We start from the raw sequence: 27,128 nt of genomic DNA, 5'->3' as shown, positions 1-27,128 counted from the left end.
TAAGAGATCTGTAAATATATTTAAGAAATGCTATGATATAATCTTTCTCCTCTTTTCACTCGCATATCAATTAAAGACTTTAAATTCAACTTTATTTTGAATGTTTATTACAATTATTACAGTTTACATATCATATAATTGTTATTCTTTTTCCTTTCTTTTATTTTCTGTAGTACGCTCGAAAGACAAGATTTTTTTGTTTAAAGACTAAAATTTGTTGTTGTTATTATTATTATGTTTATGGGCAGGCTTAAAATCTAATAAATGTGTTTGAGTCTAATCGCTGTATCCACAACTTCAGATGCCTTTTGTATTTTTGGTCTTCATGAAGAGATTAGTTTGTTTCCATCTTTATAAACATAATTATATATTACTTCGTATTAATTTTGTGAAGATTTTGCAAAGTTTAAATAGTAAATTTTAGATTTGTTTCTTTTGCTATTGCAAAATCTTCTAACAAAATGAACAGTTTTTCTCAATGGGCGTAGAGGGAAAGGGGGTGACTTCAGCGAATGCAAACAATGTGCACGATTTAAGGTAATGTATATTTATATTTATATATATTTAAGGTATTTATTTGTGTATATGTATGTGTGAGTAATTTTTTTTAATACTGGAAGTGTTACTAAAGTGTTCGTAATGGAACTAATTATTAGATTTCTTACGATTTTCCAATCAATTCAATCATGCACATTGTTGCAACGAGAATCGTTTCGACAAAATACAATTTGACATAATGCAACTTAACGCTTAATCTGTGCTGTTTACTGTGGTTGATTAAAAACTATTGTACAATCAATTTAAACAAAATTCAAAGTGTGTGTGATAAAACAACTAAACAATCAAAAAACTGTGTGGGGACATTTAAACAACACGCTATTCATAAAGATGCTCAGTTTTTAGTTGGGTTCGCCAAAAACTGAGCATTTACAAAATGGTTTTTAAACATTTAATTATAATTATTAACGATTATGTAAATTGTATTTCCTTCTTGATATACCACAAGCAAATAACATCCCAACACCAACTGCCACAATTTAGAGCAACAAATTGCCATAAATTGTTGCAAGTTTGCAAAGTTTCGTTGGGCCCAACAAATTTCGATTTGCCAACAATCGAAATTTGTATAGCTGCGAGATATAATTGTTAGTGCTTATTTAAGTATAATTATTATAGTATTATATATATACATATATATTGGTATACACATACATATATATATAGATTCATTATTCGACGAGTTCCATCATACATATTGACCACAAGCAGATAGCAGTTCTTATGCTCCTTTTAGTTTTGGCTTTGAAAAAATAAATTAAAAATTTCCAACGCGTGTGCACAGCTCGTTTTTCAATTTCGATTTCTGGTATTTCTAATTTTTTGTGGCAACAAAATTTTAGTATTTATTTTTTGAAAGCGTTGCATAAGCATTTAAGCAGCCGCATGCAGCTAATAAATATTATTATTATTATCATTATTATTTTGTAGTGTTTAAATATGTTCATCAATTCAATTCAAGTGCTTAACGATCTTTCATTCTTAACTTTAAATATTAATTTAATGTGTGCAACATGCTGCAACAACATTTCTTGGCTCTCACTCTCTCTTTTTTCTCTGACTATCTTTCGATAAGGCTATTCAGTTATTGTTTATATTCTCTCATTTTTTTCAAATATAACTTTTTAACATGGTTGAGTTTTCGTTGCGCTTGACTTGGCTCAGAATGTGTTTAACCGTTTCTCAATTTTCAACAACAAATAAATAAAATTAATAACAGCAGTTGGCGCAATCTGTGCATTGTTTTAAACAAATCAACTATGCACATTGCGCTTACTTGCACATAAATAAATAAATAGGTATATTAACTAATAATTTGCTATTTCAAAAAGTACTGTTTCTTGCATTGTTTTTAATTCTTTTCAATTTGCACACAGCTATCTTTTCATTTTTTTAATTACTTTATCTTTTACATTCTCATTTCTTTCGTTTAGTTCTTTAAGGTTTGATTTGTGGACGGGTATTTTTTTAGCTTTTTGTTTTGTTTTGTTTTGCGTTTATATTGGCAACAAAAATTGCAGTTAGTTAATTTGTTTGGCTTATTTCTTGGCATTGTTTAGGCCCAGTTCACTTAGAATCTTAAGAGCATTGCGTGCAGCTGCATTCTGTGATTCCTCGCAGCTTTTGCCAACACCATGACAGATCTGTGGCGGATTTGTGGATAGTGTTACAATCGTTAGAAACTCATTGTGATTACCCTTGGGATAGTCCGAGAAATTCACCTGGGAAATGGAATATTATTTGTATATTGTTTGAATTTTTGAGTGACAAGAACTTACCTCGAAATCCAGCAATTTACTGAGATATATTAGCTGTTCCTTCATATGCACACCACCTCCTCCGTTGCCACCACCGCCACCTCCGCCATCAGCACCACCACTGGCACTGCTGCTGCTGCTTGTGGTTGCGTTGCTGCTGTTGCTGCTGACGCCGCTGGTGTTGCTGCCCGTGGAAGTGTTCAATGTGCTCTCACTGCCATTGGCAGCTTCGTTTGCATTTGAATCGTTGCTACTGCTGCTGCTATTGCTACTACTATTGTTGTTGTTGTTGTTGCTGGTGGTTTCCTCTGTTGTTGTTGCTGTTAGTATAGCTTCTGGCCTGGCTTCCTTCTCCTTGACTGGCTCCACATTGGCTTTGACAACGACTACTCCGTCTTTTTTCTTAGCTGCTGCAATAAATTTTATTAATAAAAAATTCCTTTGGGCCAACAAGTTGACTCACGTTTCTTGTTTTGGCGGAGTATGAGTATACCGGGGACAGGCCCTGCTGGCGTTGACACCATGGGCACATCGAGTACAGCCTGGACTTCAGTCGCAGCTGCGTTTACATTGTTATCCAAGGCGTGTTCCGTATCGCCGCTCTTGGGCTCCGTTGATTCCAGCAACTCCAGCAGGGCTGTTCAAAAATAACTTAATTAATAAGAGCTTCATAAGCGGATGGTCAAGTTGTTACCTTGTGCTGCATTGCGTTTGGCCAGTTTTTTGCTATTGCCTGTGCCGCGGGCTGTGCTGCCGCTGGCGGACACCTCCATGACGAATTCCCGCCGTCTGGACGTTTCGTTGCCGTTCTTGGCTATCAGTTCGAAGATGGGCTCCTTTTCCTTCCGTGTTTGCTGCAATTGTATGAGCTTTGTGATGGGATTCTCTGCGTCATCCAGGTCCACAACTGGCTTCTCCTTCAAGGCCGCACTCAGACGCTTGCGTCTCTCCGGTTTACCTAGTGGAGTGACAGCAGCAGCTGCCATGCCAGCAACAGCAGCAGCTGCATTCACTGCGCCTCCTTTGCCAGGTGTTTTCACCTTGATCCTCTTCATGGGCGTCTGTTTGGTTGGCGTAAGTGGTGGCAGTTTCTGTAGCTCGCTCAGCATCTTTTCGGCAGCACGCTTCTTGGACAACTTCTTGCCATTGCCCTCGCCCTCGGTGACAATGGAGCCGACAATGCACGCCGTGATGAAGTTCTTCATGTGTGCTGGTCCCTCCTCCCGCAGCACCTTGAAGTGCACTGTCATGCTGCGCTTGATGCCAATCTCGTGCACCTGAGAAATGGGTGACTTCTTGTCGCCCTCATCCATGGAATCATCTAGCGCCTCATCCGTCGTGCTGTTGGACTGAGTCTTCAACACCTGCAAGGCACGTGCCGCCGCATCGTGCTTGGCCTGCTGCAGAGTGCGTCCGATGCCCACAAACTTCTGCTTGCCCACGAACAGTGTTATCTTGCTGGGAGTCACTGGCAGTGGCGGCGCATATGGTCCATGCGGACCGGCCAGCATATGCGGCCCCAGCGCCGGCGTCAGCGCATAACGGGACTGATACTTGGGCGCATATGGACGCTGATGGCCATAGATGCCGCGCTGTGCCGGCAGCGCCACATGAGGATGATGTGGATGCATGGGCGGTGCAGCGAGCACATAGCCGCCAGCTGTGTTGGCATTGCGACGCAAGGCATAAGGCGGCGGCGGAGGTGGCGCTGGCAGTCCAGCCGCCGGCGTAGGCAACAACGGTGTGGCATATTCCGGTGGCAGCATCGCATCCGCCGGTGGCATTTGCGTGGGATCCAAAAGATAGTAGGTGCGTTGTCCCAGCTTCATGGCCAGCGCATTCAGTTCAACGGTGGGAGTGATATGCGTACGCGTTGAACTGCTCTCGTCATTGCGGCGTATCTTGGGCGGCGGATGCTTGTACTTGGTCTCCTCAATGGCCTTCGAGGCGGCCAAATGTTGCGCCTTTTTGATCTTAAATCCATCCGCTGAATACTCCTCCTCGCCCAGCTTCAATGTCACCGTAAATGTCTTGCAATGCGCCGGACCACGCTCGCTAGTCAAGCGATATTGATGTGTGATCTAAGGAGATTCAAGTGTGGTTATAAATGCGATAACAAATTGGTTTAGTTGTAATCAGAAATCGCAAACAACAGTCAACACATAATAATTAAGCCAAACAAAAAGTAGTAACAACTTAGAATAACATATTTTCTGGATTTAGAACGTTCAGGTTTTGCTTGAAATTAAATAAGTTAAAAAGTACTTTGGATGTTTTTTTTTTTTTGGTAAATGCTATTCGAAAAACACTTGAAAAAGAATAGAAAAAAATGACTGATTTGAGCAATGACAGCAGAAATCATAAAACTATAATTAAATTTTCGTTCAATTTGTTCAATTAAATGTGTTGAGCAATACATTGTTGCCATCTCTGATTTCTGGAGCTTACCTTGTTGTATCTGGCCAGTTCATTGACCAAGCACATGGGCGTCTTGTCCTTAGCATTGCGAGCAGCACTGCTGTCCTCATTGGGCAACGTGCCCGTTGCATCAATGTGCTCCGTGCTGCTGCTGCAATCGTCGACGTGCGTCGGCAATGCCTCACAGTTGTCCGGCGTCTCCGCAGACGGCAGCTCACAGATTTCCTCGCTGGCAATGACAATGTTATCGCCATTGCTGTTCCTACAGCTGCCCACAATTCTCAATGTGGTTGGCAGTGCATGCTCAGCGGCAGCGACAACGGTTGCTGATGTCGCTGCAACTGTTGCTGCATCTGTGGTTGCAGCTGCTGCTTGTCCATTGCTCTTGGCATTGCGATATGTATTTTGCAGTATGGTTTTAGGTGCATGTGCATAGTTGCTGCTGTTGTTATTGTTGTTGTTGCTGCTGCCGTTGTTATTGTTGTTGTATTTGGCTGGCTTTGCCGTGCTGAGATAATAATGTGGTTGTTTGCCACTCAACACTGTTGGAGGCGGCGCTTGTGCCGCATAGCTGCCCAAATGTGCCATATGATGTGGCAATTGACTGTAGGTAATTGGTGCAGGATTCAGGTATGTCTGGGGAGGAGCTGGAGGCGGTTGATTACATTTTGTCAAATGCCCATTGCTTGTGTTGAGATGCTGATGTTGTTGTCGTATCTTTTGCATTTGATTGTTGTTACTGTTGCTATTGTTATTGTTGTGATACGCGGCATTCGATGGCGGCGGCTGCTGCTGCTGTTGTTGCTGCTGCTGTGCGTGAAGATGTTGATGATGATGCTGATTCAGTCTGCAAATGAAGAGGATCATTCATATGGTTAATCTTTTCTTTAAATATATAAATATTTGGGATTGATTGAACAGGAAGTTTTCAATACTCGAAAATCTGGTACTGGTATCACACGAAATTATGAACAGTCGACTTAAAGACTTAAAATAAATTTCGTAAGTAAAAACAGCGGCACAAAATAATTTTAATAAATTGTTAATTACATTTTATTTAAAGATATTAAAGTTATTAAAAGATTAAAAACTGGCAATTTTAAGTTTTATAATATCAATGCTGAACGCAGTTGAAAACTAGAACGGTTTGAATCGTTTATAGTTAATAAAAAAAATAGATACTTTCAGAAATAAAACTTCCAGCTCAAAATATACTATTTGGATTTAACTGAATTTGATCGCAATTTTGATTGCAAATACTAAAAGAAAAAAACACTTTTTGACCATAAATCAAATTATATTTACTTACAATTTGTATATTGAAAATGTAATAGAAAAGTTAAGACATGATTTATAGATTTCAATATAAATTTAATATTTTATGTTTTTTTAAGTTCAAAAATAGAATATCTTGTACTTTAGCATACATTTAGATATTATTTATCTGACTTGACTTGTGTAAGCTTATAGGTCTTATATGGAAGTACTGAGAAAGTCTTTGTAATGGAGCAAGACAATTGTTAACTTAATAGTTTTGTATTTTAAACTATTATACACTAAGTAAGCCTCACTTCTTTTGAAATGCTAAGCATTAAATGCTCGAGCTCACACAATGTACCAGAGCTAAGTCCATGAACTGGCATATTGAGTGGCCATCGAAAGCAACAAAAACAACAAAACAAAACATGATTAGAGCAACAACAAAGTTCACCCTTTAAGCTCTGGCCCCTTTGGAAAAAAAAGCGTGGTTGTTGCTGTTGTTGTTGCAGCTACAGACAACAGCGGTAAAGGTTGAACAATGGATTGAAATCCTTAACAAAGCACAAAAGCCGCATTCTTTTTACGCATCGTGTCATTTTTCGCCAACTGTCAGTTTCAATTGAGACGCACCTAACGCGGGCAGCCCCTTTGCCTTTACCTTTGCAGGGGCAGAGGGAGAGGGAGAGGGAAAGGTGAGAGGTAGAGGTGAGAGGCATACACTTGGGAATGCTTGCGATGACCGCGTGTTGGCCAATAAACGTATGAGTTACAATCAAACAAAGTTGATTTTTAATCGCTAAATCTATTTAAATTGGCTGCAAATTAGCATTCACGAAAAGTGCAATGTTGACTTTTAAAAATTACGAAAAGATTTAAGATTAAATGATTGCATTTCATTGTGAAATTCCTTAAATTCGAAACTAACAATTGTAGAATTTCAATAAATAAAGAATTTAAGCTCTGTTTATATTTAGTATTGTCGACATTACACATTATCAAACAACAACACACACAACACTTGCCAATAAAAGATTGGTTTTTTGTAATAATAAATATTTCACAAATATTTAAAATTTCACTTGAGGAATGCTTTAAGTTTGCTTTGCTCACTTTTTAATGCAGTTAACTGGCATTAATTAATCAATTAATTAAATGCACTCTCATCATCAGATATCACAAGTCTTTTACATGCTCGACAAATGTGCGAAAGTTCTATAAAAGTTTAAAAAGTTCGTTTGATTTGATTTTTTGTTTTGAGGCTGCGTTGCGAGTGTGAATCAAATGGCGACTGAAGAGCAACTGAGGGCGAGATGTTTGCTTGGAGCTGGAGTCGCAATCTCAGCCGGGGAGAGGGTAATGAAAGAAACATCTGATTGCAGACAAAAGACGACAAAACTGAGAGTAGTCGTAAGAGAACGGCAATCCTTCTGTACGAACGTCAAGGATAATTGCAGCCGCTGTTGCTGTTTATGCTGCTGTTGCTATCAATTGTTGTTGTTGTTACTGTTGCTGGAAGTAAACCCGTTATCGAGCGGAAGTCATGCTGTGCGTTAAAGAACAAAGAGCCACTGAAATTATAATTTATGAGTTGAGAAAATGGGATGATGAGTCTCACAGGCGATTGTCAGTGACAGGAATTAACATAATTGCCGCAACGTATAAAAGCCTAGACATGACGGCGTCGCCAAAAGGGGTAACACCCATAACCAACAACAACAACAACAACGAACGTTGAACAAACCAAGTTTATAACTCCTTACCGTCCATGATGAGCATCACGTTGTTGCGGCGCCTGTTGCTGTTGCTGCTGCTGTGTTGCAACTGGCGCTGCTGCTGCTGCTGTGATTGTGCTCAGATGTTGCTCCATGCCGGCATGTGGATGTGGTGGCATTGCCATGTGGTTGTGATGATGTGGAGCCCGTAAATGTGACGCTGCTCTCGTTGCATGCACATGATGTTGCATCTTTCTGAACTCCGTTGGGCAACTGCAATTGGGAGCGGAGCAAGGTATGACAAGTTAACAAAGCAAATATGTTTTTATTGGACATACAAAGCATACAAATGGTGTCTCTTTGTCTTGCAATTGTACAAATAGGTAAACTGCATTTAAATGCAGCCAAGAGAGGACAGACGTGCCTAAATCAAATTGTGACAGGCCAAGAGACGGACAGGGATACGGACAGGGGCTCAATCAACCACCACTGGGTAACTAGGCAAATGTGCATCTCCTCTACCCTCTTCTCTTAACTACCTAACTACATCTTGTTGCACTTTTCTAGTTTCTTTTGATTCGCCACTGAAATTCGATAAAATGCAGCTGCACTTTGATTTCATATAATCAGGTTCTCAACTCAAAACTCAAATTTTCTACAACATTGTTTGGTGCATTGAACTATGTGTGATCCCCGTTGGACTACGCCACTGTCCATATGGCATAACAGTCTCAATTTGCATTTGTATTAATGCCGCGCACTCACCTTCTTCTTACCTCGCACTGCAAATGTATTTTTGTATTTTAGTTCGTATGCAGAAGGGCAAACGCAGCAATGAGAACGCACATTAATCGAACAAGCACATGCGATTCCAAATTACATATATGTAGAACCACAATTCACTGGTGACAACGGGAGACAGCGAGACAACGACGACGAACTTTTTTTTTATATATGTATTTGTATGTAAGTTGGTTGATTGCTTCGCCTCTTTTTGACGACTTAAAAGACACTTTAGAACTACTTTAACACTTAAATTAAGTTGATGAACGTGTAGAGCTAGGTTTTAACTTTAGTTTAGCATTGTTATTGTTATGTATTATAATATATTAACGTGCGGCCGTAATTTGCACTGTGGCTGTGGATGAAACTCGGAAAATAATAATGGCATTTAGGCAAAGCGGACGCGGGGTTGAATGCTTATGCTTCAGGGCTGCCACCCGGCCCAACAGTTTGGTCCCAGGAAAGAAATTCCGATCTGGCAGTTCGTACAATTTTAGTCAAATTCGGCTGTAAATAAACAGTGCCTATGGTAGTAAACATTTGTATCTTAACAGTTCCTTAACAGTGCCATTCGATAGTACTCGATAAAAATGCAAACATGGCGCACAATTTTAAAATTAGCTAACTTGCCTATATTATTTCCTACTCAAATTAAATTATAAGTAAGATTTATTTTCTAAAGACACGCCTATGAAAAAAGACTGAATTAAATATTTTAAGGTATTTGATTTGTTTTTAATAAATAATAACAATAACTTTTAATTTTTCTTTTTTTTCTGCTATTATATATATATTTAGTTTTAAAGTATTAAATAATTAATAATACATATTTAAATCTAAAAACCTCTACATTTTGTGATACTCTTAGTATTTCGAAATACTGTATTCAATTGATTAAAATTTTACATTGGGTGTTTTTGATGAGTCAGGTGATATATCATTTCATAGGTCCATTTGGGCTGATCATATGGAACCATATGGCCGGCATTTCGAACCAATATGTCAATCAGATTACCAGCTTGCTTAACGTAACCAGCCAACTCGCCATCAACTCGCCAGATTTTACGGGGTGCGTTTTTATAAAGATCGGAGCCCGGGAATTTCAGAAGTTTCAGATAGTTTCGGGTTAGAGGATAGGCAATAATGATATCTAGCTGTCCACTGTACATGCAGATGGGATAGAATTTCAGCAGTTCCTCAATCCAAGGCGCCACACTGTCCATATAGTCTTGTTTTAAATAACTCTTCACCTTATTCTCCTTATCCATATCATGGAAGGGTTTATTTCCCACATGGATAGCACGACGAGTAGCACCAGATTGCAAAAACTTGCCCAACTTTATGAAAAAGTCGTCGTCATGGGCCTGCAAGTAATTGTAGTACCAATTAAAGCCCGTTAGGTTTTTGAAAATTGATCCTTTGGGCATATTGCCCAAAATGAGAGAATCAAATATATCGAAAGCACAGTCCATGTCGTTATTTTGAATGCAATCTACTCCTGCTGTCTCTGCTTTATGGAAGGCCTCCAGTCCGTTTTCATCAATCAGGCCCAATTGATAGAGATAATCACCGTATTTAAGCTGATTCACCGGATCAGAGAGTCCATTGCCTATGGCCATGCCCTTAAGAGGTATATGAAAACCATGGAAGTCAAATGAATGCTGCGCCTTATGTATATGATAGGCCAAGGCAGGCACATATTTCCCCGCATAGGATTCGCCTGTGATCCAAAAACCCGAGCTGTTGCTCCAATCGAATAATTTATAGAGCTGAATCACAGCCTCATGTAGATCTCGACCCACATCGCATTCGTTTCGTGCGTAACCCTCCTCATGATCCGTGAAGCTGAAGCCGGTACCCACAGGACTATCAATGAAGATCAAGTTGTGGTTCCTGTTCCAGGCATATTTCCTTTTTTGCAGGCTGTCTTCCGTAAATAATTTTAGCGGCCCATTTTCAAGAAATAAACCTATCAAGGATGAAGCTCCGGGTCCTCCTTGAAGCCAGAGTACAACGGGAGCTGTTTTGGGATTTTCCTCGGCAGGAAAATACCAGAAGAACAAATTCGAATTGTATACTTTGTCAACTGTCAGATACCCGGCATAACTCTCCACATCGAGGAACTGTGAGCCCGTGACACGTGCCATTCTTTGTACATTTTGCTTGGACATGGAACCATTATTCAACAATGGAGTAAGGAAAAGCGGTTCTCCAGGATCGGTGCCATCATCGTAGTAACCGAATGGTGGATACAGGTTCAATAAGCTACTCTGATGAGGTCGTTTACTTTCATCATCAGCAACTGCACAAGCAATAACAGCTGCTATAATTAAAAATATGCAATGATTTACACATTTCATTGTGAAACGATGCATTCTGATTTAAGTTGATTGCGGTGAGTGTCGTCCGTTGTAATAGAGTCTTACGGCGGTTAGTGGCTTAGTCACTAATTGATAAACTTGAATAATGGCTTTGTTATTTTAATTTAACTTTGCTTTGTTGTGCATATGCTACTTGTTTCACACGAAATTACAGACTAATAGAAACACCTTTGATCGGCTTTTATATATACACAAATTGCAAATCGGTTTACATATATTTTATAATTAATAATTTTGCGGCATAACCGATTCAATTTTATTTTTAAACAGGCGGCGGAAACCGAAGGGCTGTCACCTTCCTTGAAAGTTGATTCCCGATCTGCCTAGTCAAAAACAAAGAAAAAAAACATTATTTTATATTTCATAATTTGAAGCTATAATTTTTTTTAATGTTTGCAGATTTTTTTTTTTAATATTTTTTTGAATTAAAAAACTTAATTAAAATGTTCAAATTAATAAGAAAGAGTTAATACTCGCGTGCGGCCACACCGGTAAATTTAAATTTTAGGAATGCAAATTTCAAAATTAAATAACTTTGCAATAAATTAATTATTTTATGAAAACTTCAAATCGAACATATATAAAAAAAAGATTAATATTTCAATAGGAGAGAAGTTATATGCAGAAAATTCTAACAAAAATTCTCAAAATTTTTAAAAATTAAGAAATTGTCTGAAAACGATTTAAAAAAAATTAAGTTACCATTTTTGGCATTGTACCCAAATGGTGCATGCTGCCAGATCGGAAAATGTTGCAGGGTGGCAGCTTTTGGACCGGGTGGCAGCGTATGGGCCAAACAGTGTTTTTACACACTGGTGTGGAATTACAGCTGTCAATCTAACAGCTGTCTAAGCATTCAACCAGTTAAAATGGCTGCTGCAGCGTCGTAATTGTTTATTTGTTATAAATCATTAAGTGTTGTGTAAATAGCAGTAAATAGTGAATTGAAGCTGTAGAAGCAGTCAAAACGCTCATCATTCCTGTTTCACGTGATTTGGACTAAAGTTCTATAAGCGAACATGGGAAACAACAGCAAAAATGGTTCTCGTAGTTGCAGCCTTTGTCTTGCAATTTGCATCCTTTGGAGCTGTTGTCCTAATTTAATTGCGTCTGTTGCCGTCACCGAGGTAAATTATTAGCTAATTGTGATTAAATATGTACAACAGACATCAAGAGAACATATGTTTTATGCCTTAAATGGGCACACAGATGTTTTGCATATTGATTTTGTATTGTGACGTCACACACACGTACGCATCTATCTATGCGAATGCGGATGTGTGTGTGTATGTGTGTACTTGCACCCGTGGCAAAATTAAATCTATTTTGCAAATTTATACATGCTGATTAATTGCAATCATATCGCAGAATCAAAGTACTCAACGTTATCTGCCGAATGTCGCATTGGGCGAAGAACAGCTAAAGCAAATGATCAAAGGCGGCGGAGCAGCCCAAATTAATTGGCAACAACAACAACGCGCCAAGCAAGAAGCAACCGATGTAAAGACTGAGCTCGCGAAACTGAATACAAGTGAGTATCTTAAATTACAAATACAAATGGATAACAATAACTTGCACTTGATTGCAGCATATGTTTACCAGAATGCCTGGCCAGCAAATGACGTGAAATTGGGCGCTGTGACAGCAGTTAGCTTCGATCGAGCAGGAAATGTGGTCATATTTCACAGAGTGAATCGTATCTGGACTCAGAGAACCTTCGACAATGCGAACGTTTATCAGGAGCGCAACAAGGGACCCATTAAAGAGAACACTGTGCTGGGCCTTGAGCCCGATACTGGCAATGTAGTCTACGCTTGGGGTAAAAATTTGTAAGTGTTCCATTTTATGTTATACACTCACTCATTAACTTGCACTTTACTCGATTTTCAGCTTTTACATGCCACACGGCTTGAGCATTGATCCCGAGGACAATGTTTGGGTGACTGATGTTGCTATGCATCAAGTATTCAAATTCCCACCGCGTGGAGGAAATGGCACAGCCCTTTTAACGCTGGGCACCGCCTTTCATCCGGGCAGTAACAAGAAGTTCTGCAAGCCAACCGCCGTCGCAGTGCTTACCAATGGTGACTTTTTTGTAGCCGACGGATATTGTAATGCACGTATTGTCAAGTATTCGAAGGAGGGCGAGCAGATACTTGTCTGGGGCCAGAATTCCTTTTCCGGCTTCTCTTATGATGTGGCACCGACCAATTTCTTTGCCATTCCGCATGCTCTGACACTCGTACCCGAGTTAGAGCTGGTATGTGCCGCCGATCGGGAGAATGGACGTGTGCAGTGTTTCTACACGAACAATGGAACCTTTCACTCCCAATATCACAATCCCCTCATTGGCGATCGTCTGTTCAGCGTGGCCTATACACCAGCAGCTGGTGAGTTTAACTGATTAATAATTAAAAGGTTTTTTCAAATGTGAAAGTTTGACAGGCGGACAGCTGGTGATTGTTAATGGACCCACCGCGGAATTAGGAATATCTCCACAACACTACAACGAAGTGCATGGCTTTGTCATGAGCATGCGCACACGACAAATAATCTCCAAGTTTGGCCCAAACAATCTGGAGTTCCACAATCCTCACGACGTGGCCGTCACTGCGGACGGAAATGCTATCTATGTGGCCGAATTAGATCCCATGCGTATACACAAATTTGTGCACAAATCGCAGGCCAAGCCCATGTCTCTCTCTGTGGTAAAGGCCAGCAGCAGTGTCATTGATTCGACAGCTACCACGACGCCACGTCATCATCCGAGTGGCAAGGCTATATTGGTGGCATCGCTGATGCTGCTGTTTGCCGGCTCCACATTTGCATTGGCGCTGTTATGGGCGCGTCGTCGCAAACGAGGTAATCAAGCGATCAACGCAATGCCACCTAGCGATCTGGTCTATCGCGAACTGGCCTCGTCCAATCAAAGTCTGTGCTAACCAATCCAATCAAGTCCAATTAAATCCATCCATTGTCCATAATTTTAAGTTGCATTTCCGTGATTCCTTTTGCATTCCTTTTATGTGACAGTATTGTGTTCTCTCATGTATGTAATCTCATTTTCTGTGTTTCAAATTATATATACATTTATGTATAGTTATATTTTTATATAAAATACACATACACAAAAATTTATACAAATTAATAACTCACTTTTAAGCAAGGCTGCAGTCCGGTACGGTTCTGGTTTTTCATTTCATAGTTTATATTTGAATTTTAAAATTACAAAAACTTTTAAAAACTCACAAATTTTACTTAGATAAGAACTATTTAATATGCCTTACAAATTCTTAAGTTAAATTCTTTAAAAAAATAAATAGAAGCAGGAATTCGAATTTTTGTTTAACGATCTGCAGCCTGGCTTTAAAGTGTGTTTGTTTTTTTTTTTTCATTTTGAATTGCAGCGAAAGAATGTGCGTATTTAATCCCAGCATGTACATATATACATATTCTGTGTAAACAATTTGTGATACCATTAATTCCAATTAATTTGTCATTTGCTGCGGGTTCCAACAGGTTGCCTTCCATTTGGCACACACAATCGCCGTCATGCCTGGGAGAAGACCGAGGGCTTTAAGCTAGGCGGCCTTTTGGATCGCAATGGCTTTGAGAAGCTTGAGCAGAATGCCAGCGATGAGGAGCAGGAACAGGAGACGACAACGCTCTCACAGTACGCCTAGGACAGCAGCGGAACGTACAACAGGACCAAGAGACTTATCTATTTTGTAAAGCTAACTAAGCATTCCTAGTTCTAGTTCTAAATACCTCAGTGAATTTTTAGCTATGATTTTATTTTTTATACTTTTACCATGTGACTGTGTTATACTTTCTGACCATTCCAAAAACAATATGTCAACGTAATGTTGCTGATACTTTTGCCAATTGCCAATTTAAGTACACAATATACATACATACATATTTATGTGCAATTATTTAAAGAAAACAAAAAAAAAACGCTCATTGAATCGTGTTTGTTGTTGTTGTATATTTTCGTTGCCACGTCTTTCACAACGTGCTCGTTATTGATAATACTTAACTAAATATCGGTTTCGGTATATAAATATATTGCATCTTATCTTCTAATAAGGCCCCTGTGCGGCAACAGATTCATGTAGTCCGATTTAGACAACCTGCGATAGGAATCCCTCGTTCTCCTCCGTTACTATGGCATCAATATTGTAGAATACTGCATGCATGAAGATGACAAAGCAGGAAGCTCCCAGTGTCCAAAAGAGCACGGCACCAGCTCCAACCAGAAACAGCAGAGGCGCTGCGCACAAATTAAGTCCTACAATTTGCTGCTTCGGTGATATCGAGTGTCCCAATAGCGTGAAATTTGAATTCATTGAGCGAATCTTGTGGCAACCATAGGCGACGCCTGCAACCACGAACAAAGTAAGTGGTGATGTTATCCTAAAGTAAATATTTAGTATTAGCAAATGTTTAATCAGTTGTTAGAGTGCACTTACAGACAGTAGATCATCAGCACTATGAAGACGAATATATAGTTGCTCTGGAAATATGATAGATTGCGCATAACACGATTATTGAGACGTTGCATGCTGACCGCGGTCTTAAAATTGTTAATGTTGAAGAACACAGTCCATGGTCGCAACGACTGACGTATCGTGTGTATTAATTCCAAGGGTGAGGGCAGATTTTGTAGCGTGGGCAGACTAGAATCATGAAGCAAGATTAGAATCGGGAATAATTAGTAATTCAACTTCAACTACAAATTTTGTAGTTAGTTTTCAAAATAAGATGTTTTAAAAATAAATTAAAGGAGAGTCAATATAATACATGATAATCCTTTGGATCTTATTGGAAGATTGAGAAGAAGTCTATTAGAGTTTTGGGACTCCAATTTAAACCAATAGGAGTGACAAGCTGAAATGGCTTTTGCAGGAACTCAATTAGATATGAAAGATGCATCTGCTGGGAAAACCATACCCTTGGAGTATATTTAAGAACGGGACGAACTAACGAAAAATATACATAATTTATGGACATGGGAATCATAGAATCTGAAGATCAATGCTTTAGCCAAGAACAGCCTTAGCCTTATGAATTGTATTGATAGTGATACTTAATACAAAAAACAATTTTATCGTTACATACTTTTGCATGTCCCATTTATTCTGACCTCCAGCTGGACGCTTCGGCACCTCCATCTCCCCGCTGACATCGATGCTTGTTTCCGACATTTTAATATGTCTATTTCCTGAAATTTGATGACGCGTCGTTAATTTTATGGATTAATGCGCTTCTTTTGTGGCCTTTCTTTAGATTGGTTTGTTTCTTGATATAGTATTCTGCTCCGGTTCCGATTGGTTAATGTTTTTATCGGCGACGGATGCTGCACATTGATCTGACGTGTTCAACAGTTGACGAATTTTTGTTTAAATTACATTGGCTTCTGCATATGGGGTCAGACGAGCGAGAAGCTGTTACTATTTTCTCAACACATACTATTAATTTATTATACAAAATTTATACCCTAATCTGATGTTATTGTTTAAACACACAACAAAAAGCAACAACTTACTCTGATGTGGCAAATTTAAAGCTCGACAACTCTATATCAGACAAACGAAGCAATGGAAACTCTATTGAAAAACATATGTGCACCGCCTGCCTTGCTCAACACTGGTTTCAACGTGCGCGCCAAATATCGAATTTTACTCATACTGCCGAAAAATAACAAACTTTCAAGCCTTTATTATCCAAAAGAAAAAGTCGTACACATGGATATTTTTTTTCGAGGTCTCTGTTTACATTTTTATACATTATTATATATTTGTAGTACTTTAAAAACGCAGTGTGTGAGACCTCGCTTATATATTTTACATTTATAACTGTATAGCAATACATATAATTTATATATCATATAAGATTATTTTAAATTCTTTTTCAAACTGTAGCATATACATACATTCATATATGTAAATACATTCATATAATAATATTTTGATTCATTTCAATGCATATTTGATTTCACGTTTCCATTTTTGCTGTTTGTTTTTTTTTTTTTAGCATTTCCTTATGTATATTATATAATCACATCTATAGATTTTTTCATTTATTGTTTTTACACTGAAACACATTTATGTATATGTTTTTTTTTCGTAGAATTCACCATACACAAGTATAAATGTCATGAATATATTTGTATTTTATTGTTTATTGACATAACAACAAATAACGCTTGAAAACTCTTATCGAAAATATGAAATGAAAATAACAATAAAATCCGCAAACCTCTCTGTAATGTGTGTACAGCAAATTGTTTAAGTTATCATTTGAAGTTGTCAGATACAAGTTATGTGTATTTACGATATACGTATAGCCTGATTTTTTCTATATGTTTCTCATTTAATGGGGCTCGCTGCTATTTTATTTAATTCAAAAAATCTTTATTATAAGACAATATACGTATATGTTTTTTAAGTACAATAATAGTTTTTATATGTCATTTAAATATTTTTTTTTGATTTTCCTTCTGTGTGTCTTCTCTTGCATAGCGCGTAAATTACGTCTCTACAATTGTTTAAACTATATTTAAAAATTTAATTTTTGTTGTTGTTGCCTGTCTAGTCTCTTAAGCATTTAATGGGTCATAATCAAAAGCTGCCTTTTTGTGTGGGTTTCATTTGTTTACGCATAAATTGCATTTATCATTTCTTGGAACGTTTACACATAATAATAGCCAATACATTTACGAATACGATTTTTAAATATTTCTCGATAATACTTGTATATTGTTGTATACATATATTTATATATATAATAATATACTAGTATATTGATTGATTAAATATGTGTTCCAAAAATGAACATATAGACGAGGATTAGGACTATATCGGGTGCCTACTGCTTGGCGAAAAATCAATATAACTATGGAGTACATATGGATTATAGAAATACAAATATGGTTCGGTTATGTCTATGGATATGGTATTTGTAATGGGTTTATCTTCGTCTCTTCAAATTCTGTTTCTGTTTAGGTCTCTCTAATAAACTCTTGGTGAAACTGTAGCCTCTGTCTATGCAACAGTAAAATGTATCCAAATATTTTAATTTTTTATTATATTTAATATTTTCATATATATTTTGAATCAAATATTTGATTTGCTAGTTCAGCAAAGTTTCTTTGTTTATGATTTTTAGTAGATTTGTTGAGTTTTTTTTAAACGCACACAAAAGGACGTTAAGAAAGCGAACTTCAGCTCATTTAAAGGCCGATCTCGCGCATTGCTCGATACAAGCACGGATTCTTCAAGCACTCACGTGGTCCCAGCTGTCTACCCGGTGTACCACGTAGAATCATCAACACGGATCGCGCCGCTGCCTGGCAATCATTGCTGCTGCCACAGACGGAGTCCGCCTCGGCCAGATACTGGTAATCGCAAGCCACTTGGGAGGTACCCTGTTCGACAGAAAGAATCATTTTTTATGGAATAATTACATTATTTAAACCGCGCCATTAATTAAAACTACGTTTAAAAATAGTAAAATAATAGGTCATATTATCATTTTATTAAAAAAATACAAAAACTAAATCATGCTCAAATAAAATTCTTTAAAAAATTAAAAAAAAGTCAAAAAATTGAGAAAATAAATTATTTTTGTTTGTATTAAATTCCTAATCGAAATCTTGCTCTATGGATTTAGATATCATACCGAAGCTTCTTCAAACTTGAACGCTTGCAGCCTTGATTTCTAGGCAGGAGTACTTACGCAGAGATAGCAAATCTGATGGACACCACAGAGCGGCAGAAGCTCCTGATTGAGGTCACCGGAGATAAGGTCAACGCTGCGACAACGCTCCGCCATGGACTCAATAATTGGACATTGATTGGAGCCAATGATGTAGTTCTTGTTGCCCAGATAGGCATCGTTCAATGGCTCGTAGATTGATCCACTCAAGCTCAGTGTCTCATCCATGTTGTTTGGTGGCTCCGGATAACGCATATACCCGCTGCGCTTCTTCTTTGACTGCTGCGAGTCCCTAGAGAGTATACAAATGTGTGGTTGGATCAATGTGGAGTAGCTTACTCTGATGCACTTACTCAGTCTGCTCCTCGGCCTGTTCCTTCTTGACGCTGTAGCGTTTCTTTGATGACCAGCGCTCATCCAGGGAGTTCTCCTCCGACTCGGGCTCAATGACATTGCGCAACAGATGATTTTCGACATCCACCGACTGACGCAGCTTGTCCAGAGCACGACGCATCTTCTCCAGACTGTAGGCGGTAGCCAAACGGGACAGCACATGCTCCTTTAGCTTACGGATCTCATCCTGACTGTTGATTCCTTCATGGGCACCCGTATACTTGATGGTCTCATCAATGATAAAGTCCTCAATGGACTGCAACTTCTTGTCCATGCTCTCCAACTTTTCGGGGTCAATGTCGCGCTTCTTCTTCTCCTCCTCCACATCCTCATTGTTGTTGTTGTTGTTGTCCTTCTTCGAGGAGGAACTGAAAGTAAGCAGAGAAGTTGGAGAATTGTCTCCAGAATCTCCCACTAATGCACTTACTTTGACAGCTGCTCGGACTTTTTCTTTCGATCGAGTCCAAAGTATTGGGACCAATCGATGGATTTCTTGGCACGGAGCATCAGGTGACCAACACTTGGACCATGCATATGTTTGGCGGTGGCAGCACGCTTCTTCTTGCGTCGACGATCTGCGGCATCGCCCTCCCCCTCGCCCTCTGTCTCATCATCCTCGTCGAACTCATCGTGATCATCCTCATCGGAGCTCTCCTCGCCTTCACCCTCGCCATCGTGCTCGTCATGCTCGCCGTATTCCTCATCCGAATGATGCTCACTCCGCTTGCGATGGTGTCCAGCATGTCCTCCGTGCATCACCATCTCCCCCGTGCCGGCTGCCTTGGCGGGTGCCGATGTTGGCGCCTCCTTGGGAGCTGCATTGGTCACATTCACCCGCTGGAAGTTGATCTCCAGACGCATGTCACCCAATGCAGTGGCCGTGGCTGCTGTCTCCGGTTGATGAGTTGTGGACGCGGATTTCAGCTGCTCCTCCGTAGAACGCTTCTTCTTCTCCTCTGGATGTTGCTCGTTGACGGGTTTGCCAAAGAGTTCACTCAGCTCCTGGGCAACACGCTCATCCGTCTTGACCAGGGGGGATTCGGCCACCGCTCGCTTGGCCACCGGGAAACGCTTCTTCTTGTCGGCATTGTAGGGCAGCCAGGGGAGCACGGGATACGAGCGTTTCTTCTGCATGAGCAGATAATATGGTGGCACCCTCATGCGTTTCTTCTGCTCAAAGAGCTGCTGCTCCTGCTCCTCCTGCTCATCCCCATTGGTAAGCAGCTCGTTCTCCTGCTGCTGATACTTCTCCCACAGCTGCCTCAATGCGGCCTTGTAACGATCCTGACGCTCATGCTCACTGGCCTCCTCAATCTCGCGCAGAAATTGCTCGGTTAGTTCACTATGACTGGCTGCATCTCCCCCTGGATGATCCCCATTGTTGCCCAGACTCTCACGTTCACGGAAGACGGATGAGCCGCCAACGGGAGTGGCAACCGGAGTCTCTGTAACAATAGCAAATGTGACGTGTCTTGACTTTGACCTTCAGCTAAATCAGTTAACAGGTGACAGGACAAATTGACAGGCAGTCTCAACTTGACCATAAATCTAAGTTATATAAGTACTTGTGTGTGTAACATATGTTGTGTGTGTGGCATTTTAGACCCTGTACTTTAAAAGTACAAAAGGCTTATTAAATTTGGCAAAAATTGCAGAGATAATAAGCAAAAAAGTTTTATTTCAGTTCGGTGTGATTTATAGTTGAAATTTGCATTAATATCGAACTAAGATCCAGAGAAATTTAAATGCAGAATGAATTTAGAGGCCAAATCATGATTAAAATGATACTCCGTTTGAAAATCGATCCAGTTTTGACAGAGTTATGAAAGTTTGAAGTTGACCAAGCCTTTGTCCTAGAAACTTAGCGCGTTAAAATTTTTGTCCACACAGGCTTAAAATTCGCCGTGCTGAATTTTCACAGCGATTAATATTTATTCTTATGCATTTAATTTTTAAAATTTTATTTTGTACAATATAAATACGGAATTTATTTTTTATATGTTTGTTTTTTACATAATAGGTTTCACAATGCAGTTTGCTCCACCACAGACTTTTCTACTAGTCTTATTTTATGTGCCCCCGCATAAAGTTGTTGGCTTTATTTCAAGCTCAGCCGTCGAGCCATTAAATCAAATGACAGGAAGGCAGCCAGGATATGTGACTTTTCTTTTGCTTCCAGCTCGTTGCATTTATCATTGACTTAAAGAAGAGAGCCTACACACACTACTACACTAATCTCCCACACACTCACACACACATAGAGACACACACGCAGTTAATCTGAGCTAAGTGGTTTTAGTTCTCACAAGTGAAAAGCATTGTTATCCCAATCTATTCAAAGCACTCAACTGGACACGCATTTAATCTGAATCCCCTTATGTCTGTATGTATCTGTAACTGTGTTGGTGTATCTGAGTGAGTGTATATCTGTGTGTATTTGTGTATATATTTTTACAAGTGTATATTGATTACTTACCGAATTGCTCGTCACGTTCCCTAAAGGGCGACGATGAACGCTTACGTTTCTCATCCACATAGAGATTAGAATTGGAATTGAAATTTGGACTCGTTTGCTGGTCGCGTTCATCACCGTATTGATAACCCGAAAAGGGTGAGACAAGGCCCAAGTCATAGCTTTTATCATTATCGCGCTCTAAGTACTTGGCAATTGCCTTATTTATTCTATGGCGATTCCGATTCTTATTAAACTTGTTGCCAGTGCCAAATAAATCGCTTTCTGTCAAATGTGCAGCATAGGAAAAGCGGAGTGAAAAGTTCGCAATTGAAAAAGTAAAAATAGAAATAAAAATGTGTGTAAATATGTGAGAGTAGACACAGTGCAGAGGGGGAGGGTTGTTATACGAGGGGTAAGGGGCAAGTTGGTGGGTCACGTGCTGCTGTTACATGCGGGCTCAGCTGTTGCTGTTGCTGTCACTCTTCCCCTCTCTCAATTTCTCACTCTCTCAGTCTCAGTTTGGGTATAAGTTACAGATTAGATTTCCCGTTCCCATTTTGGTCTCAGCTTTCCTGCAGCTGACAGCTTTCCCATCCTGAACTGACCTGACCTGACATGCCATCTCCGATTAGCTGCTGATTACGTGATTTGCTTGAGTTAAGCCACATCGGCTGACTCTGCATGTGCCCGAAACTTGAACTTAACCAAGTTGGCAAATAAATTTAATATATACGAGTATTATCTATGAAATATTTCAATAAAATATCCTGTTCTGTTCTATATTAAACGACTATTCCGACTTTAAACCTTACAATTTTGTGTTTTTTTAATTATTCTTAATTGTTTGTTGTTTGGAGACAATTAATCGTATTATTTTTATGTATATTTTGCGATAACCAAACTGAGAAAATTCAATTTACATCATTTTATTAATTACTATATTGTAGCAACGACTGCTGTTTTGTATGACTTAACTTCAGTTATATTAATTCCTGGACTACTTTATTAAATATTATTAAAATAGGTCGACTTAAACATATAGTTGTCAAACGAAAAATAGTTAGAAAAATAAGTTACACCGTATAAAACGTGGAGCATTCAATTTTTTAAACAGTTGCTAAGAGTGTTATTTGATAAAACTTGGATTTTTTCAAATTTAAGTTTTGATTAAACAAAAGAAATGTCAAATCTTTGTTAGGCTTAATAAATTTTAAATTTGGTTTTAAATTTTCAATTTAACTTATCAAAACTATAAACGAATTGGAAGTTTCAAGTAGGTGCAGCTAACCAGTTGTGACTTACATAATTGTGAATATATTTCCATTATTTATAATCTATCATTCAAGGGTGTTGTTAACTACACTAAAAGCTGTGTTAAGGGATTAATTAATTAAGAACAATTATGCAAATGGGTGCTACTTAAGTGCAGGCCCTGCTCCGCAATTCCCAACTCTTTTACACTCTTATTTACCTTTTGCTAAGCTACCTTTATTCAGATCGTTGGTTGAACCAATTTAATGTTAAATTAAAAGAACAATAAAGTCAACTCACCTTCATCCCAGTCGTCCAGTGGATCCGCACCAAAGTGGGTCGAGGGAGGCGGTGCATTCAGCGGATACTTGGCAGCCTCACGGCGATGCAGTTCATCGACAGCCGCTTGGAGTGAGAATGCGGCATGTTGCGGCGTTGCATGGACTGAGGCAAGTAGCCCCAGGCAGGCAACGAATGAGTGGACGAACATCTTTAATGCGCCTGCTGGGGCATTAAAAAGTAAAAGGATAAAGCAGAAAGTAGAAAGGATCAAGGATAAACACATTAATAACATTTTATGCTTGGCACGTTTCAGGTGCGTAAAATGATAAAAACAAAATATAGCCCCAGTTGAAACTTTTAATTACATTTACACTTTAGTAAACGGTAGCAGTGAGGTGTCAGGTGTCATTGTCACCTGCCTTTAAGTATGTTGTATGTAGTTCATTTGTGGCCTCTCGCATTCCAATCAACAATTCGAATTATGCGAATTTCATGGTGACATAACTATGTTAAATTGGAGTGAGCAACGGCTGGTATTTCAATTATTTTCTCATCTCTGGACTTCTAATGAACTGCTGACGCACTGAGGTCGTCGACGAGCCGCAGCAACCGCAGATAAATCAATAAAATTCCAATGTGTGTGCATATTTCAAGCACAAGTTTTGCAAAACATTCTTCAACGTTGACATTGCTCGCTTTTAATTCCATTTGACGTTGGACAATTATTTTCATGCTGCTTCACAGCTGCCACACATAAGTATGCTATGCTTTTTATCATAATATGTGCAACTAAAACGCTCAACGCTGCGTATGAGTAATGCATAAAGTATACGCCACAGTGTCAGCTTATGCCTGTTGCTCTGCGGTCTCTCTATCATATGATGCAAAGAAAAGGTATACACACCCAGTTGGCCATAGTTTTCAATAGAGCTTCCATCTCTCTAGCCACATTTGTGATTCTAAGTCGCATTGCCATAGAATTTATGATAGACGTTGCCTTTAAGCGCCATTAAATGTCAAGGCAAACTGTTTTTGCGTTACAGCGCGCTGACTTGTTTTCCCCCTTTTTTGCTTGCTGATTTTATTACTTAGTTTGAGCTTTTGTTATTGCATTTATAATATTATTATTGCTGCTTGACTGCCTCTTGTCTTGTCAAAGCTATACGAGTCTCTACTACGCCTCAGTCTGGATTAAAGCTCAAGTGTCGCATATACTCGTATAAATAATTGTGTCTGGAAATCTTTGTCTTATCTTGATTAGGGTTGATATCTCTTAGACTCAATTGACAGTCGTGTTACTTTGATGTTTTTATTTCGAGGTTGTTAAACAGCGCAACAGGTTAAAATAATTTTTTTTTTTACCTAACGCTACTAATCGAGTTTGCAATAAGTTTGTACTATTTTTCTTCGTATAAAATTGCAAAGCTGATGTGAATAAAATCTAACGAGATGTGATACCACATTTAATTTATTTAGCAAGTAAATTTTTATGTTTTTATATTTAAAGGGTAAGACCTTAGCGTATGACTTATACTTTGATGCGAGAGTAATTTTATGTGTTTAAAAATTGTATGTCACATATTAAATATTGTCACTTATTTTTTAGTTTACATGTGCAACAGGGCGTATGAGTAATATTGGTTTGCAGTACAAACTAAAGAAACTCTTGTAGTAGATGGTATTGTAGTTGCTTTTAGGCAACAGATGTGTATATATTATATATATTAATATGTACATATAGATATTTAAGAAAGACCTTCAAAGAGATACAAAAAAAAACAATTGCCTACTTTTGTGCTGACCAAGTTAAAGCCTGACCTGGGGGGAAAACAGATGCTGCCGCTAAGTGAAAGTCATATTATACATACAGGATGTGACAGTACCAAGAGCAGGAGCAGAAAAAGGAGCAGGAGTAGGACATGCAAATTGGCTCGTGCAGCGGGAAACATAATTACATTTTGTCAGCAAACTGTACGTAGATGGTTGGCCTGCGAGCTGCGAGTGTTGATTTCGGGAAATGGCAATCAAATTGAGACAAATTCAATTGGGAGAGCGAACAGATTGAGCTGAATATACTCTATAATAAAATGTATACGCGATTGTATAGGTCTGCTACGTGATTAATTAATTGCCTTGGCATGAGGACATCAAAAGCGGTTCTTCATTTATTCAAATTGCTTGCAAAACGTGAACCTTTTTTCATGGTTGAAGATTTTTGCTTTACTTGTTATCCAACAGTTTGTTGAGTTGCTCGTACATTTTTTTTCATGTAGAGGACATTATTTATTCAGTAGACGGCTGTAACAGTTGCCAGTCAACTGACAAAAGCGGCTCTTTTGGTCTTAATAAAGCCTATTATGGGACTATGTATATTGAGGGATTGAGGGAAGTTCCCATTGACTTATTGACACAACGCCCACGCTTACCAGCAAACAAATCAATGGACGCCCACAAGCTTCACTTTCGGAATTTTCAACGTGAAAATTTTGCACTTTTCCTGTAGTTATGTTTTTTCAGTTTTCACGCTCACAAATGTGTTGCAATTTTTTGCTCAGTATTTACTTTGTTATTCTCTTGTGTATATATATTTCTTTATTGTTAGTTGTGTGTAAATAAAAATGGTAGACACTTTTCACAACATGGCGTCACTCCTACGCCTTATTCTGCTGCTCCAAGGACTCGCCACAAGAACTACTCTGTGCCAGCCACAGTCAAGACGGAACTAAGAGTGACATCAAAATCGCAACGCTTCTCACATTTATACCACGGCAACAACACCGAAAGGACACACATCCAAGCCGAAGCACACACGAAGTTAACAAAAAGAGAGAGCACCAGAGTGAGAGGACAAAAGAGAGTGCTTTGTGTGGGCGAAGCTTGTTTCTTGCGAAAAGCTTTCATTTCTTAAGTTCTTTACTTTCGTTTTATTCGCAGAATTCTTATCCACAGCAGCATTGTGATTGCATCTGAATGGATTCATTAGATATTTATTTCTGACTATTTGAATGCCATTTACTTTGCATGACCAAAGGCTTTTCTTATTTGGACATATAGAAAACATTCGAGGAATTTTCTTTAAATAGTTACATATTAATACGAATTATAACTGATAAATAGTAACAATTTTTTCCGTTTAACTGAAATTATGATGATTTCTGATTAACTGATGAAAACATTCTAAAGAGTAGTAATTAGGAACATTAAAAAAAGATTATATTATTAAATTGGAAAAAGTGTAAATGCAGAATCTATTAAAAGGCCAAATCATGATCAAAATGATATTCCGTCTATAGTTTTGACAAAGTTATGAGTCTTCAAAGTTTATGAATAAATGTAAAGGAGTGGAGTATTAAAATAGTGGATTAGTGCAATTAATCCAAAGCTAACTGTTGTTCTTTATTATATTTATTTTTAAAGATACTTACCATAGTTATAGTATTAGTGCACTTGAAAAATATTTACACAAAGATGGACTTTGATGTGCCAGAAGGAAAACACAACTGAAGGCAAGGATTACCTGTGGAAAATAGGAAAAGCTTAGAAGCGCAGCTTTGAATGCACTGAGATTTTAATTGGGAGATATTGCGCATGGTCAGAACGGCAGGTAGCGTAAGTATATGTACATGTATAGGGTAGGACTGGCAACGGAACAGTCTGTTTGCGATTGTTGTTGTATCTTCAGCCATGGGCGATATCGTAACCCATCCCCCGCCCACCCAATTACTAACGAACTGTTGCTTCTGTTCACAAGGAAAGCACCACTATGAACACCACCTGTTACTCGTACATGCGAATTGACAATTCATTCGGCAATTACATCCTCACTCGCTTCTCTTTTACGAATGTCAGCTTAAAGCTACATTAACTTCAATTGCATCTATTTTCAGCATCGAGCTCTGTGCCCAGGTTCCATTGGATTCAACTGGATGTGGAGCCCTATTGAATGCATTTGACAAGTATTCATCATGATTGCAATTTGATTATTCCATTTGACGTCACATTTGGTCAGTCCAGTTGGTAAGAGATTTAACTGAAAAATGGATCAGGACTGGACAGGAAAGGTATTCTAGAAAAACTATCAATTTAATATTAGTTTTTTGAAGTTGTATTACAATTAATTAAAATTCTGTGGAAATACTTGTCGAGTCGAGAAGTTGGA

The 27,128-nt window shown here is 38.7% G+C and overlaps 5 protein-coding genes across 8 annotated transcripts; 1 reads left to right on the top strand and 4 right to left on the bottom strand.

Annotated features, from left to right (window-relative positions):
* Positions 1-1,294: 1,294 nt before the first annotated feature.
* On the bottom strand, positions 1,295-8,892 carry LOC117783244 (maternal effect protein staufen). 3 transcript variants are annotated; one of them, XM_034620531.1, is made up of 7 exons: positions 8,471-8,892; positions 7,754-7,978; positions 4,764-5,580; positions 3,010-4,396; positions 2,779-2,952; positions 2,337-2,725; positions 1,295-2,279 (listed from the first exon to the last, which is right to left on the bottom strand). In XM_034620531.1, the coding sequence occupies exons 2-7, from the start codon at positions 7,954-7,956 to the stop codon at positions 2,097-2,099; spliced, it is 3,153 nt and encodes a 1,050-aa protein (XP_034476422.1). In that variant the 5' UTR covers positions 7,957-7,978; positions 8,471-8,892; the 3' UTR covers positions 1,295-2,096. The 3 variants fall into 3 exon arrangements, with proteins under 3 accessions (XP_034476422.1, XP_034476424.1, XP_034476423.1); XM_034620533.1 differs by having other exon boundaries at positions 2,337-2,722; XM_034620532.1 differs by having other exon boundaries at positions 8,482-8,892.
* A 447-nt stretch (positions 8,893-9,339) lies between these two features.
* On the bottom strand, positions 9,340-11,004 carry LOC117783856 (venom serine carboxypeptidase-like). The gene has a single exon (XM_034621408.1). The coding sequence runs from the start codon at positions 10,861-10,863 to the stop codon at positions 9,391-9,393; it is 1,473 nt and encodes a 490-aa protein (XP_034477299.1). The 5' UTR covers positions 10,864-11,004; the 3' UTR covers positions 9,340-9,390.
* A 696-nt stretch (positions 11,005-11,700) lies between these two features.
* On the top strand, positions 11,701-14,794 carry LOC117783641 (peptidyl-alpha-hydroxyglycine alpha-amidating lyase 1). Its single transcript, XM_034621144.1, has 6 exons — positions 11,701-11,996; positions 12,238-12,400; positions 12,458-12,698; positions 12,760-13,259; positions 13,315-13,731; positions 14,389-14,794. Exons 1-6 carry the CDS (start codon positions 11,889-11,891, stop codon positions 14,550-14,552), a joined length of 1,593 nt encoding a protein of 530 aa, XP_034477035.1. The 5' UTR covers positions 11,701-11,888; the 3' UTR covers positions 14,553-14,794.
* A 41-nt stretch (positions 14,795-14,835) lies between these two features.
* LOC117783642 (prenylated Rab acceptor protein 1) lies at positions 14,836-16,428 on the bottom strand. Of its 2 annotated transcripts, XM_034621147.1 has the most exons (4): positions 16,281-16,428; positions 15,991-16,093; positions 15,342-15,548; positions 14,836-15,285 (listed from the first exon to the last, which is right to left on the bottom strand). In XM_034621147.1, the coding sequence occupies exons 2-4, from the start codon at positions 16,074-16,076 to the stop codon at positions 14,994-14,996; spliced, it is 585 nt and encodes a 194-aa protein (XP_034477038.1). In that variant the 5' UTR covers positions 16,077-16,093; positions 16,281-16,428; the 3' UTR covers positions 14,836-14,993. The 2 variants fall into 2 exon arrangements, with proteins under 2 accessions (XP_034477038.1, XP_034477037.1); XM_034621146.1 differs by having other exon boundaries at positions 15,991-16,428.
* Positions 16,429-17,352: 924 nt separating this feature from the next.
* On the bottom strand, positions 17,353-25,738 carry LOC117784494. The gene is made up of 7 exons (XM_034622244.1): positions 25,396-25,738; positions 22,988-23,188; positions 21,458-21,718; positions 19,409-20,426; positions 18,942-19,349; positions 18,610-18,880; positions 17,353-18,298 (listed from the first exon to the last, which is right to left on the bottom strand). The coding sequence occupies exons 2-7, from the start codon at positions 23,175-23,177 to the stop codon at positions 18,104-18,106; spliced, it is 2,343 nt and encodes a 780-aa protein (XP_034478135.1). The 5' UTR covers positions 23,178-23,188; positions 25,396-25,738; the 3' UTR covers positions 17,353-18,103.
* Positions 25,739-27,128: the final 1,390 nt, after the last annotated feature.

The sequence above is a fragment of the Drosophila innubila genome (assembly GCF_004354385.1).
Source record: "Drosophila innubila isolate TH190305 chromosome 2R unlocalized genomic scaffold, UK_Dinn_1.0 1_C_2R, whole genome shotgun sequence".
NCBI classification, from domain to species: domain Eukaryota; kingdom Metazoa; phylum Arthropoda; class Insecta; order Diptera; family Drosophilidae; genus Drosophila; species Drosophila innubila.
Note: the sequence above shows the minus strand (reverse complement) of the source record. Positions and strands in the feature narration are given on the sequence as shown.

Coding starts and splice junctions, on each gene's coding strand:
- LOC117784494 (XM_034622244.1), bottom strand. CDS start 23,177: ATGTTCGTCCACTCATTCGTTGCCTGCCTGGGGCTACTTGCCTCAGTC. Junction 19,350..19,408: donor AAGTCCGAGCAGCTGTCAAA/GTAAGTGCATTA, acceptor GCTTACTTTCAG/TTCCTCCTCGAAGAAGGACA. Junction 18,299..18,609: donor ATCAGATTTGCTATCTCTGC/GTAAGTACTCCT, acceptor TCTGTCGAACAG/GGTACCTCCCAAGTGGCTTG.
- LOC117783642 (XM_034621146.1), bottom strand. CDS start 16,076: ATGTCGGAAACAAGCATCGATGTCAGCGGGGAGATGGAGGTGCCGAAG. Junction 15,549..15,990: donor AATAAATGGGACATGCAAAA/GTATGTAACGAT, acceptor TCATGATTCTAG/TCTGCCCACGCTACAAAATC. Junction 15,286..15,341: donor GTGCTGATGATCTACTGTCT/GTAAGTGCACTC, acceptor TATTTACTTTAG/GATAACATCACCACTTACTT.
- LOC117783641 (XM_034621144.1), top strand. CDS start 11,889: ATGGGAAACAACAGCAAAAATGGTTCTCGTAGTTGCAGCCTTTGTCTT. Junction 12,401..12,457: donor GCTCGCGAAACTGAATACAA/GTGAGTATCTTA, acceptor ACTTGATTGCAG/CATATGTTTACCAGAATGCC. Junction 13,260..13,314: donor GGCCTATACACCAGCAGCTG/GTGAGTTTAACT, acceptor AAAGTTTGACAG/GCGGACAGCTGGTGATTGTT.
- LOC117783856 (XM_034621408.1), bottom strand. CDS start 10,863: ATGCATCGTTTCACAATGAAATGTGTAAATCATTGCATATTTTTAATT.
- LOC117783244 (XM_034620531.1), bottom strand. CDS start 7,956: ATGCAACATCATGTGCATGCAACGAGAGCAGCGTCACATTTACGGGCT. Junction 2,953..3,009: donor CAAACGCAATGCAGCACAAG/GTAACAACTTGA, acceptor ATTTTTGAACAG/CCCTGCTGGAGTTGCTGGAA. Junction 2,726..2,778: donor ACTCCGCCAAAACAAGAAAC/GTGAGTCAACTT, acceptor AATTTATTGCAG/CAGCTAAGAAAAAAGACGGA.